At 37.1% G+C, this 14,557-nt stretch overlaps 1 protein-coding gene across 1 annotated transcript in view; it reads left to right on the top strand.

Annotated features, from left to right (window-relative positions):
• LOC107685012 (1,4-alpha-glucan-branching enzyme-like) overlaps window positions 1-14,557 on the top strand; it is a 163,955-nt gene that overhangs the window by 92,614 nt on the left and 56,784 nt on the right. Inside the window, exons 8-10 of the mRNA XM_016481431.1 lie at window positions 5,275-5,390; window positions 7,470-7,597; window positions 10,716-10,814. Of these exons, the coding sequence (XP_016336917.1) occupies window positions 5,275-5,390; window positions 7,470-7,597; window positions 10,716-10,814 (343 nt within the window). The remainder of the gene's footprint in view (window positions 1-5,274; window positions 5,391-7,469; window positions 7,598-10,715; window positions 10,815-14,557) is intronic.

Genomic DNA, 14,557 nt, shown 5'->3' on the forward strand with positions numbered 1-14,557 from the left:
ATACACTGTATATATATATATATATATATATATATATATATATACACACAGCTTCAATATTTGCTTCAATATTTGACTGTTTTATAATAGAAATGGCATTATGATTATCATTTATTAGCAATGCACAGATAAGTCCAGTTATGGAAATGTTATAATTTTAATGGCAAAGGTTAAGTAAACAACATCCATTAAAAGCCTAAAGTGTTCATATTTAAAGCAACACTGATGTGTTCTCATACATTTAGTTAACATTTCTTTAGAGAGATGCATCATTCATGTCAGTTTTCTGCTAAATTATTCATTGTGAGAAGCGTTTTGGTGAAAAAACAGCCTCTAACAACGTGTGTCAAATTCATACGAGCAGAATGAGGCTGCTCTCATAGTTTGACTGTCAGATTGAAGTGTTTAACGGTGTATTACACGTCTATTGTGAACATGCAGAGCAGATGATGTTCGATGTTTGTCTGATCTGCTAGTTCAGGTCCTGGTCAGTGGCCCGTCTGACCACTACCAGCGCTCTCCTGAATGATAAACCCTCACGGGCTCCAGCGTCTGCCCTGCGCTCTCACCTTTGTCCTACAGCACAAATACACGCATGTATTCAAAGATTTCAATAAGAAAATCATATTAAATGGTTTGATGTCATGACACATCAGCAATGCCCTACTTTGCTGGAGTGCTTGAGGTTTGAAAAGGCTGATTTGTTTAAAAATGGTCTGAAGTTGAAGGATTGTGGGGGTTTCAACTATCACGACCATTCATCACTCATCTCTATTTGGCCTCTGTGGGAATCTTATTGTGCTTCCCACCTTTTCTCTCTCTCGTTTCTTGTCAGTTTGAGGTGATGGTCCTAATCTGTTTATGGTGAGGGTGGAGGCAGGCCTGTGGGTTCTGTAACCTTATCATATCAGAGCAGCTTCCCGTTAGATTCCACAGATGCACAAATGCAATCTGCCTCTGTTTATGAAAGCTTCATATCGGGATAATATGCATGGCTTTTTATCAGTGTGCGGTAAGACTCTATCTCTGCACTGAAAGACCGTGTATGTGTGTGAAAGGGGAGGATGTGGCAATGGAGAGTGCATTTGCTGAGATTGAATTGTTATAATGGCCATTCATTTATTCACAGATGCACAACAATAGATGTTGTGGATTTCTGTGCATTTTTGTGGATTGTGAGTTTTTATGTGAAATAGAGGTCTGCAGTTTATATTATAGTTTATGTATTTATTATTGTTAGTTTTAGTATTAGTATTATTATTACTATACATTTTTCATTTTATTCTAATTAATGTTTTATGAATGATTGCTTATTTTTTTATGTAATAATTATATTTATATATTATTTATATCTAAGTTTATTTGCTGTATTGTTTGATTTCTGTAGGGGCTACAGTTCTTTAGGCCCACAGCTATGCACTCCTGGGTCTGTCCAAATGTTATACATCTGAAACTTACAGGTCTGAACCGAACACCTCCAGGGTTTCCACAAAGCCGAGGCAAAACTACTTTTAACCACCCCTGGTGACTCTCTTGCCAAAGCCTGCTGCCGTGTTCTGCAGTGAACGCTCTCGTATGTATTCATACAAGCATGCAAGCACGCGATTATGACTTCAAGCACATCTCTATGAGTGTGGACTGAATACATCAGTGCCTGCTTGAAAATATAGCTGTGGTTGTAGAAATTGTTTGCGGACGTGACACGAATTTGGTCAGCGGGTTTAAAAAAGTAGTGAAGTAACTCAGTTTGTCGAGTACTTTTTAGCACTATGGCATGCTAGAGGTTCTTATCGCTTTTTAATGAATTGAACGCTCCTGCAGTGAGTCTGAATGCTTTTACGACACAGTTAAAATCAAAGAATTAAAAGCATAACGTTGTTAGGATTGAATCCCTGCTGTTCTACCTAATCACATGTTTGAATGCACACGAGACGGGGGACGGCGAGAAAGTTAGATTTACTTTGGGATGGTTTCATAGGCCCACTGTTGAAAACGTGGTACTTAGTTTAATTGCAGGAATGAAGGATTGAGAAATGAGGAGAGACCGTGCAAGGGCCTCATCCAAAAAGTGAGTGGGATATCAGGGCTTATTTACACTGTGATGGTTTCACTGTGCATCGGGGGGATACATTCGGTTTACTTCAACTCTGAGTGGGTTTCTGTACTAAAACTTGAATTTTATATTTTCTGAAGAAAAGGTGAGTGGTACCTCTCTGTGCAAAAACTTTGGAGAGTTTTTAATGTTTTTTTTTTTTATGCAGTTGTTAGGGTGTTTTCTAAGGCAGGATTTTTAAACTAGGAGTTAGAATATTACTTTAAAATATTTTTACATTAATTTTTTTCTTACACATTTACACAATTTTCTTGCTAAAATGTGGATACATATATATATATATAGAGAGACAGAGAAATCTATCTATCTATCTGTCTGTCTGTCTGTCTGTGTATCTATATATACACTCTGGACCACAAAACCAGTCATAAGGGTCAATTTCTCGAAATTGAGATTTATACATCATCTGAAAGCTGAATAAATAAGCTTTCCATTGATGTATGGTTTGTTAGGATAGGACAATATTTGGCCGAGATACAACTATTTGAAAATCTGGAATCTAAGGGTGCAAAAAAATCTAAATACTGAGAAAATCACCTTTAAAGTTGTCCAAATCAAGTTCTTAGCAATGCATATTACTAATCAAAAATTACGTTTTGATATATTTACTAGAGTTGGGGTACTCAGACTCGTACTCGGACTCGAGTACAGTTTTTTAAAGGACTCGGACTTGTCACTGACTCGGATGCATTTTTACTCGGACTTGACTCAGACTCGAGCCTTTCGGACTCGGAAAATATGTCAGAGTCCAACCGAGTCCAGGGACAGTTGACGGACATGTCACTGACTCAGTGCATTATCAAATGCCGAGTTCTCTTTTGCTTAAGTTCTCTTAAGTTCTGTTATTGCTACATACTTACACGAAAAGTTATGTCAAAATGCCCATCTTGGAGACTATTCATGTAAATGCAGTCGGTTTTGTCTTAAGTGAACTTGAACAGTTGGGAGAAATACGTATTTGTCAAAATATTTGATCTATGCGTCAGATCTTAAAGCAACAGCATAAACCTGCAGCCGCCGACTGCGTCATAAATGTTAATCAAACAAAAGAAAAGGAGAAAATCACTCACTGCTCTTGATTGAATCACTTATTAACTTTAATAAGAATCATCTATATTTAATGTATACAGTGAAGATTATTTTTGCATTTATTACTTCATGAAATGTCTGTAGTAGGCTATAGCTATCTTTGCGGCAATAGTTCCTTTTCAGTCGGTCACTCTCGACGTCACGTCGGATGACTGACGAATTGGGATCTCGCTTAGAGAGACCAATCTGATCAGCGGCAGCTGGATGCAATAATCGCATGCCAATGTGCATTGGCTCGTTTAGTTTACACTCGAAGTAGATTGGTTTCTCTAAGCGAGATCCCAATTCGTCGGTCATCCGACGTGACGTCTCCGTTCCCTCCCTCAGGGAACGAGGGTTACCATACGTAACCGAGACGTTTCTATGGGTCCAAAATCACCTTGGGTGTGCATTATTTTCTAATAATTCACCGGCTCGTCATCAATTATTCCTTACATAATGTAATTTATTGTAATTAAAGTAACTATAAATGCATTCAAAAATAAAACAGGTGTGAGTTGCCTGTGACTTATGGAAAGTATATGTAGGGCTTTTATACACAGTGCGTGCCATTGTACAAACTAGGTTTATCCCTCACAGCCTCATTTTCATCCAAGAAAAAATTCAAAATGCCCTGTCTAAGGGTTCCGTGTACTTTGGCGTCCATTAATTTTTCGTTTACCCAGAAATTAAAATGCAGTTTCTTCTTTAATGGTTCAAACACTGATTTGCTGGGGTATATTTTTAGCAATAGCCAAAAAATCATTGTATGGGTCAAAATTATCGATTTTTCTTTTATGCCAAAAATCATTAGGATATTAAGTCAAATAGGACAGCACGTCAAATCTACGCGGACCGCGAGCGCTGTGATTGGTCTGCTAGTACCCCATCCCTCCATATGTATTTGAGTTTTGTGTGTGTGTTTTGCACTTTAATATATTTTAATGTTACGTCTTTTTATTTACAATAAAACAAAGCAAAGAACAAGTGTCTTATCATTTATTATAAAACGTAGCATTACATCACTTTGTTGTCTGCAACAAACAGTTGTTCTGCCATGGTACAATTCTTTGTGGAGATTGAAAGAATGCCATCTTCTCCAGTTCCGTTGTCGTCTCGTTTTTTGTAGTTTTAAATAAATGATCTGTTCTTTGATATTTATTTGCCGCACGCCACTGATATATACAGTGTATATATATATATATATATATATATATTATAATTAGCTTTGACTTCAGTGCAGTGACAATATAAAAGCCAGTAGTAAACAACATGTTGTGAGATGTAATGCAATGCTTTTCTTGCATAGAATAGTTGGGTCTTGGCTGTATATGAAATGCATATAATTCTTTCAAGGGGTTCATCATATTTTGGCATCCATAGCATCTAAATGCTTGAAAACCCCTGGTCTAGGACATTATTAGGGTAATACTCTTCATGCAGGATTTAAACAGTTAAGGATGAAGGAAAGCAGTAAGAGCAATAAATGGAGAGCAGGAGGCTGTTCTCAGAGTGCCATTTCTCACGAAAGAATGGTTTCAGTCTTGAGTTAGTTTCATCTCCTCCTCGTTCACACACTGTTCATCGTTCTCCTCAGGGAATCACACCACCACCAGCCGCCCAACCTGCTGCTCCTGCTGCCTGTTTCTCTCTTTTTCTCTCCATCTGTCTTTTTGGGCTGAATCAACCAACCTTGTGTTACAGCTACTATTTAATCAGAGAACGAATCCATTACTCAAATGTGTGTTTTAAGCACTGTCAATCAATTAAAACTTAAATGAATTCATTACATGAAATGCCAATTACTCAAATTAAACACAATTTACAAAAATTACAATTAATTGCACATTTAAATATTGAAGATAATTCCCAAATTAAGATAATTCGAAAACATTGTGGCAGATGAGCCAATCATTGAACAGATATTACAAGTAGAATGTGTCGTTTGTGAACAGCTTGACATGTTTTTTTTTTTTTTGTATTTATATGCACCAGAGTGTGTTCTAGTTGATTGATTTTTGGATTCTTATTTCATCAGACAAGGGTCGATTTTATGTGGAAGCTCTGAAAATGTCTTTCTCTGTTTCCCATAGCTGGGAGGTGGTGCGGTTCCTCCTCTCAAACCTGCGCTGGTGGATGGAGGAGTATCACTTTGATGGCTTCAGGTTTGATGCTGTGACTTCAATGCTGTACCACCATCATGGCATCGGTTAGTTGTTCTGCACCTGTAAACAAGCCATCATTCATTGTAAAAACAAATCATTGTCTTAATAGTATTTGGTCTTTTCCTGTTAAAATATCTAAGTATCAATGTAAATTTCTTTCTTTCTTTCTTTCTTTCTTTCTTTTTTAATCATTTATTTAATGTTTTCAGTTCCGATCCCTCATGTGGTTGATTAAAAAGAATCAGCTCATAAGAGTCATTCAGAAATCTGTCTACACTGGTTGTGCTGTATGCTGATTCACTAAAAGCTAAAAGAATCGGCTCATAAGATTAATTTGTTCAGGAATCGGTTTATACTGGTTGTGCTGTATGCTGATTCACTAAAAGCTAAACGAATCATCTCATAAGATTAATTAATTCACAAATCAGTCTACACTGTGTGTGCTGTATGCTGATTCACTAAAAGCTAAAAGAATCAGCTCTTTAGAATCATTTGTTCAGGAATTGGTCAACACTGGTTGTGTTGAATGCTGATTCACTAAAAGCTAAAAGAATAGGCTCGTAAGAGCCATTTGCTCAGGAATTGGTCTATACTGGTTGTGCTGTATGCTGATTCACTAAAAGCTAAACGAATCATCTCATAAGATTAATTCATTCAGAAATCAGTCTACACTGTTTGTGCTGTATGCTGATTCACTAAAAGCTAAAAGAATCATTCAGCTCGTAAGATTAATTAATTTAGGAATAGGTCTATACTGTTTGTGCTGCATGCTGATACACTAAAAGTTAAAAGAAACGGCTCAAAGGCATCATTTGTTCAGGAATCGTCTACACTGGTTGTGCTGTATGCTGATTCACTAAAAGCTAAAAGAATCGGCTCATAAGATTAATTTGTTCAGGAATCGGTTTATACTGGTTGTACTGTATGCTGATTCACTAAAAGCTAAAAGAATCGGCTCATAAGATTAATTTGTTCAGGAATCGGTTTATACTGGTTGTACTGTATGCTGATTCACTAAAAGCTAAATGAATCATCTCTAAGATTAATTCATTCACAAATCAGTCTACTCTGTTTGTGCTGTATGCTGATTCACTAAAAGCTAAAAGAATCAGCTCTTAAGAGTCATTTGTTCAGGAATTGGTCTATACTGGTTGTGCTGCTGATTCACTAAAAGCTAAAAGAATCATCTCATAAGAGTAATTCATTCAGAAATCAGTCTACACTGGTGGTGTTTTATGCTGATTCACTAGACGCTGAAAGAATCAGCTCATAAGATTCATTCGTTTAGGAGTTGGTCTACACTGGTTGTGCTGGATGCTGATTCACTAAAAGTTAAAAGAATCGGCTCATAAGAGTCATTCATTCAGGAATCGGTCTACACTAGTTGTGCTGTATGCTGATTTACTGTGAAAACTGAAATTAACGTCACTCTGAATAAGAACCAGTTTTCTAATCCTACCATTAAACTCACTAAATTGTTTAATTCATGCTTAAAATAAGAAAAGAAAAAAGCAATTTTGCAATAGGCTAAGAAAAATTAATGACAGATGCAGCCAACTCTCTGAAAACATGCAATGCAAATTTGCTTTTCATTCTCAAGTAGGTCTAACATTTATCCTATGTAAGGACATTTCATTTTTACTGAAAATGAGACAAACTTACTGATTAATTTATTTTATTTAATATGCATTGCTGTGTCCATATAATGTTTTATTTACCTCAAGAAGAAAATGGTGTACTTCATATATGTCAAATGTCACTGTCTATATTGGTCTATAGAGAGAGCGAGTCTGTATAAGTGCCTCTGAATCAGTTCAATCAGATGAAATGTGAAGGCTTTGATGCATTGATTCATGAAGCGTGTGTAAGAGGCATGTCAACTATGTCATTTCTGTTGTATTAATAAAGCTCCGAATCATCGAATATGGAGGAAAAGTACAAACTGCATGAATAGTTTTGAAAGGCCCTCTTAGACCATTATCATAAATTATGGGAGACCTTGGCCGCTCTGTGCATATTACAGTAAAATGATTACACTTGTGAAAAGATTGTGATGCCATTAATCCATATCCCACTGGACATTTTCTCTGAATCACACAGTCAAATTATCTGGTTTTGCCCAGGCACGTCGTTTTCGGGGAACTACAGCGAGTACTTCGGGATACATGTGGATGAAGATGCACTTGTCTATCTGATGCTGGCCAATCACATTCTCCACAAGCTCTACCCACAATGCATCACTGTAGCAGAGGTGAGAGTCTACCTGCACCGCGGTGCATTTCTATTTTTTCACAGGAGGTATAATTTTTCCTCTTTCCGACCAATTACAGCTCCCATTACCTTTTTCTCGCTCCCAAGTGGAAATTTCATTTCATTCTTTTCTATTCTCCTGCTCTGTGCTGGTGTGTTTATTTAAAGCTGAGCTCCTGTGAGGTCGGAGCTGAATGCTGTGGCTAATGGATCAGGCTGATAATTGGGTGATTAAGGCCAAAAGATTCAAGAAAAGAGCAGGAGAGATTTTCAGGGGCAGGCTCCGTATGGATCTGCGCCACAGTCTGTTTTGCTCTCTTCTTCGCTGGTCTCATATGACCCACAGGCAGATTGTAATAGAAGCAGGCATTTTTCAAATTGCTTTAATTCGCCCATCTGCCAATGTTATTAATCAAAAGTACAGAATGAATGGGGAAGTAGCAGAGTACAACAGCTGAAGATGGACGGAATCTGTATCTCAAGGGTTGCCTCAAACCAGACAACATTCGTTCCATACATTTACTCAATCCCAAACCCTCTCACTGCAAGAAAATAAAATCTGAATTAATATTTTTGTTCAAAAACCCTTTGAAATTAATATTCTCACTGTCCAGCCAATGGACACTTTGCTTTTGAGCATCAAGAGTTTTGCCAAAGAAAGTGACTCCTTCAGTTAAAGTGTGTTCTGGATTGCCATTTTCAATCCTTACATTTTCTTAACCCTAATGTGCATATAAATTGGGAAATTGGACACAGGAATGGTCAGATCTCAATGGAACTGCCAGTCTCGATCCAAAATGTTCTCTCTATATATTATTTTTTCTCAGTTTTTCTCTGCACCTTGGCTTCATCTTTGCTGAAAATTCCAGTTCAAAATAGTCTAAACTGGTCTAAGGTATATTAACTGGTTAATAGCTTTGTGTGAATTTGTGTCATTATCCACTGAAAATCTTGACATCCACCACAGCTATCCTTAGCACATTTGTTAGAAAAGTAGTCAGATTTGTGAATGAAATAATATTGTAAATCAAATATTTTCAATGAATCAGTCGATCCAATTCACAAAACCAGTCTGAATGATTCATTCACAAATAGGACTAATTTGATACTCAAGTTCAACTCACTGATTCAATGCTCCTGTTGCAGGAGGAAATGGCTTAATGGAGGGGAGATATACAAAGCTTCTGGACACATGGAAAAAATAGTTTGGAGCACTTTTATGATGCTTTTAGAATCAGAATCAGAAAGAGCTTTATTGCCAAGTATGTTTGCACATACAAGGAATTTGTTATAGTGTCACAAGCTTCCAGTACACAGAGACAACATCTGTCACGGTGCGTGCGGGGAGATGAAGCGAGGACTCAATTGCAGGAGAAATGGTTATTTATTTTAAACATAAAAATTAAACAAAAACAAATTCAAACCACCCCGAGGGGGAAAAACAGACAGGCAAGCCTAAAGCGGCACCACATGCAGACACGAAACACACACAATGAGAAATGACGGATCAGCACAGGATGACAGACACCAGGAGAATAAATAGGAACCAAACGAGGAGGCTAACGAGGGAGACACAGGTGGAGCAACTTAAACAATAACGAGGTAACAAGATGGGAGGGGCAAGACAATAGACAGGAGAGAGCACATGGCAACAGACAAACACAACACAAGCCATGTGCTCCCAGCCAGACAGTTATTGAAGTGCATAGAACAGACTCGATGACGGCTGAGTAGAACTGTTTCAGCAGCTCCTGTGGCAGGTTGAATTTCCTCACCGGTCGAAGTAAGTACAACCTCTGCTGGGCCTTTTTAACAGTGGAGTCAATGTGAGTGTCCCACTTCAGGTCCTGAGAGATGGTGGTGCCCAGGAACCTGAATGACTCCACTGTCGTTACAGTGCTATCCATGATGGTGAGTGGGGGGAGTGCAGGGGGGGTTCCTCCTGAAGTCCACGATCATCTCCACAGTTTTGAGGGTGTTCAGCTCCAAGTTGTTAAGACTGCACCAGACAGCCAGCTCTTTAACCTCCTGTCTGTAAGCAGACTCGTCTCCATCCTTGATGAGACCGATGACTGTAGTGTCATCTGCATACTTCAGGAGCTTGACAGAGGGGTCTTTAGAGGTGCAGTCGTTGGTGTTTAGGGTCATTTGTGGCTTTTACTCCTCATTCACTTTAATTACACTGAAAAAAATGAGTCTCTTTCTCTGTATTTTTGTCTTGTTTTCCAGTACAAATATCTAAACATTCTTAATTCAAGATACATTTACTTGGGAAGCAAAGTGATGTAAGATATTAAGTCTTTTTTCTGATTTAGTGAGTTTATGCTTAAAAAAAATATGTCTGTGGTGCAAGAAAAACAAACAATACAAAGGGGAATAAGATTATTTTTATTACTTGATTTACTGATAATTTTCTTGTTTTAAGCAAAAAAACAAATGTAATTTTGTTTTTAAGAAAACAAGACTAAGGGCCAGATTTACTAACAGCTTGCGCCAGTGCAAACCGTCTTTTTGCGTTAAAACAACTGTCAGGATTTACTAAAGACGTGCAGTGAAGAATTAGCGCTGAAAAGGTGTGGACACAGTTATTTTTGTGCCTGACTTTATATGCATTTGCAGGAGTTTCCCTTTCAGACGCAAAATTTAAGGGAGGAGAGTATTAAAATGAATCATGCAACTAACGTTTGAGCTCATCAAATTACTGGTATTTATGCCATTATTTAAAGCATAAAGAACATGTCTTAAAGCAGGCGGTAATTTGCGCTGCTCTTGGTAGATTCCACTGGTCATTGTAGAAATGATCTGGCTGTGTCTGTGTTCTTTAATGTGCGCATTGTTAGTGAATCACCCGCAGAATTTTCTCCTCCCATCTGCGCTTTTATGGAATTGCACTCTAATGCTAATTTGCTAATTTAGTAAATTTGGCCATAAATATCTGATGTCATTTTGCTTGCCAACTAAATGTATCTTGGTTAACGAATGGTTAGATATTTGTCATGACCAGCTTGGACCAGATAGAAGCCAGGTGTTCCAAGACACAGCTTAATCTGCATTTTTCCAAAAGGCAGTGCACATGTTCACACATTTACTGCTTTCCATTCCTCATGGATTTTATGTAGGATGTATCAGGGATGCCAGGCCTGTGCAGGTCCATTGAAGAGGGAGGACTGGGCTTTGATTATCGTCTGACCATGGCCGTGCCAGACAAATGGATCCAGGTGAGCTTCCATCTCCTGTGATTTCTCCCTCTCCACACAGATGTTGCTCCTTTGTGTTTGGTTCTGTGCAAATGATGTTGTTTGATGTTTGCAGTTCACCGTTTTGGGGTCATCTCTCTTTATGAAGCTGTGTATTTGTAGTCTGCGGCTGTCATGCGTCCAAATCCCCTGCTGGCTCGGCTCTATCTGCGCATGTATCAGCGTGGGCATTTCCGCTTTAATTCGAGCCAGGTTTTTGCATGACCGTGCCTTTTTAAAATGACAAAAGGAAGAGTATTGATTGAGTTTGCTTCGTGAGTTCAGGGTGTAATCTGAGATCTGGCACAGCCTGTTCAGATAGCAGCCCTCTTTTTTTTCTGTTGGGCTTCTATTTTAGTCCCACTTTACCCATCTTTCATTCGTCCTTTGGCAGCATTTTGAATGCCATTAAAAGGTCTGTGTATTGATATCCGCGTCTCTATCTCTCTGTTACAGCAAGCCTTTCGTTTGTGTGATTTTTTTTGTGCTTGTTCTGTCTCTCTCTCTCACACACACACACACACACACACACACACACACACACACACACCTCTCGTTCTTCAGGCTTATTCAATATGACTTCCAAAACTCTAATCACTTTCAAGTCTCGTATAGGAAAGTTAAACATTTTCACGCTTGGCACCAAACCAGAACATAACCCCCGAAAAATAATTGAAAACAATTCAATCATATAAAAAATAGACTTGCAAATTGTATTGTATTTTAGCTGAGCACAGAATATCAAACGTATACCTGTTTACAATCTTAAAGGAACAGTTAAACCCAAAATGACAGTCCTGTCATCATTTTAGCCATGTGCCAGTATTCGTTAATGTGATATATTCAGGATAATGAATATGCACGATATTGTTATCGTGGGCACTTAAAAATACCTATAATAATTATTTATTTCAAATTATTTCGAATTTTGAATGCATTTTAAGAATACTTTTCCCATCAACTGGTCACAATGCACAACACCGCTGATGTAAACAAAGCACGGATGAGAAGCTCATGGTGGAACGCGTGAGAGATCTCTGGATGAAAGCGCACATTCACTCTCTGACAGCAGATGGCACTGAACAGCATAAATGCAGCCATTAACCCGGAAACCTGTAATCAAACAGCTGTGCTACTTTCTGTTTCTGAAATGTGTTTAAATTATTTAAATAGCCATTCAGATTTTTGCATTCGCTATGGTGTTCATCACAGCGCCAAATACTTAAATATTTAGACTTAATAGGCTATTTATTTTCAAACTTTTTTACATTTTAATCTGGACTACAACATGCCCTAGATATTGTTTGAAAATGTTTTGATTCTTTATTGTTCGGTCACACTTTACATTAGGGCTTCATTAGATAACATTAGTTAATTCATTAGTTAACATAAACTGCCAATGAAAAATTCTTCTAAACATTCATTAATCTTAGGTAATTCCAATATTTAATAAAATTAAAAGTTGCAACCGTGTTATTTAATGAGCTAACATGAACTAAGAGTTTTATTTTTTAACAAAGATTAATAACTTTTATAGCAAATGTAGCTATTGCTCATTGTGATTGTTAAGGCATTAACTAAGGTTAACTAATGAGATCTAATTGTAAAGTGATACCTATTGGTCTTTATAATTATTTTGCACTTTAATCTGTGTAAAATGTTTAATAATTTTTTCTGTATTGCTTTAATGTATTTAAATGTTATTTTTGTTATCAGAAAAAAGTTATTAAACCTGTTATACTGTATTATGACAACACTTTTTTTTAAACTAAATTTCAATATCATGATAATACCGTATACCGTGATAAAAGCATTAGCAATTAATCGCAACATCAAAATTTGATACCGGCATATCACTACATCATTTACTCACTCTCATGTGGTTCAAACCCGAGTGACATTATTATGTTTGGGGAATGTTGATGCTGCTCTTTTCCAAAAGCATACAGGTAACGTGTGTCCTTTTTCAGGTCATCTAAAGACATTTGATAGCTTTGTGTGGGAACAGATTTTTCACAAATTTATGTCACTATCATTGTCACCATACACTGAAAAAAATTATTCATTGAATTTACTAATTTTTTTTAAGATAAGTGGTTGCAATCAATTACTATTGCAAATTAATTACTATTAATAGCTACATTTAAATAAACAAATTTAGTTGACTAACTTTCAACATTTTTTTTAATTGTAGCTATAATAAATTGTTTGCAACCACTTACCTTAAAAAAATGTAGTATCATTTTTTTCAGTGTAGCGCTGAAATCTCATCTTATGCTTGTGTATGGTCATATTATGCCCCAATTGTGGTATCAATGACAATGGCACTAATTTTTGCATATCTTATAATCAATTATGTTGCGCCAACTTTAAACATGTGAAGGCATTTACAAAAAAAAAATGAAATCATGCTAAAAGTTATGCTAATAATCTTCTTAATGAGTGTTTTTATTTAAAGAAAAATATCTAAATATCACTTAGAAGCAAGATTGCATATTTGTATAACTATAATGTTAACAATGTTTCTATTTCAAATAAAAGCTATTTTTTTAACCTTATGTTCATCAAAGAAACCTGAAATAAAATGTATCATGATTTCCAAAAAAATATTAAGCAGCAAAACTGTTTTCAACATTGATAGTAAGAATAAGAAAAGTTTCTTAAGCAGCAAATCAGCATATTAGAATGATTTCTGAAGGATCATGTGACACTGAAGACTGAAACTTCAGCTTTGCCATTACATGAATAAATTACATTTTAAAATGTATTAGAATAGATCAAAGAAATGCAGCTTTGGTGAACTTAAGAGGCTTCAGAAGACTTTGAGTACAACCCACAACTCCTATGTACCAGTTTTATGGTATAATTTTATGTTATTTTTAGATGAAAGTCATATGGGTTTGGAAGAATGGGGGTGAGTAAATTAATTTTCATTTTTGGAAGAACTTTTCTTTTAATCCCTTGACAAACTACAGTAACCCTGTCTCTGTGACCCCCCTCAGACTAAATTTATGTCCACAATTCACCTCTCCATGCCATAACTCCCGTTTTCACAATGAGGTGTTCAAAAGGGCAAACTCCCTCATGATTTACTACTGAATTCCACCTCTTTCTCGCTTTCTGTGTCTCTCTTCCTCTCCTCCTATGTCACACACAGCGTTAGGGCTTCTCAGCTGTGCGCTGCGCTGTGACAGAGGTCGGCTGAGCGTGGCTCACTTGTGAAATTAAAATGTCCGCCTCTCCGAATCGATAATGCAGATGATGAACAGAGTGGAGTGAAACAGGAGGAGAAGAGGGCCACGGTCTATAATGAAACCTCCCCAAAAGCTAATGAAATCTTTAGAGATTTCCATAAAGAGAGCAGCTGTTCTCTCTCCCTCACTGTATTCGGTGATGAATACATTAATATGTGGAATCAATAGGTTTATTAACGATGCCGTTTGATTTGCGGGGCCGAGAGGAGAGCGAGAGTTCAGTCATACTTCCTGAAGAAGGGAAATGGAAATGAAGTTATAACTGAAGAGCAGATTAGATCACAATGAGTTTCTGGTGGCCTGTGGCGGGTGGCAGTTATAATGTCTGCTGCTGTCTGTTGGGTGGAGAGGTCAACTTTAACTGAGACATACAGTATCATATAGGTGTTTCTGTGTGCATTACCACTTAAATTCACATTCCCACATAAGCATCATGGCATATTTTATTTTATTTATTTTTCTTGTTTAGGT

This window comes from Sinocyclocheilus anshuiensis, unplaced genomic scaffold (genome assembly GCF_001515605.1).
Source record: "Sinocyclocheilus anshuiensis isolate Anshui unplaced genomic scaffold, SAMN03320099.WGS_v1.1 scaffold741, whole genome shotgun sequence".
NCBI lineage: Eukaryota > Metazoa > Chordata > Actinopteri > Cypriniformes > Cyprinidae > Sinocyclocheilus > Sinocyclocheilus anshuiensis.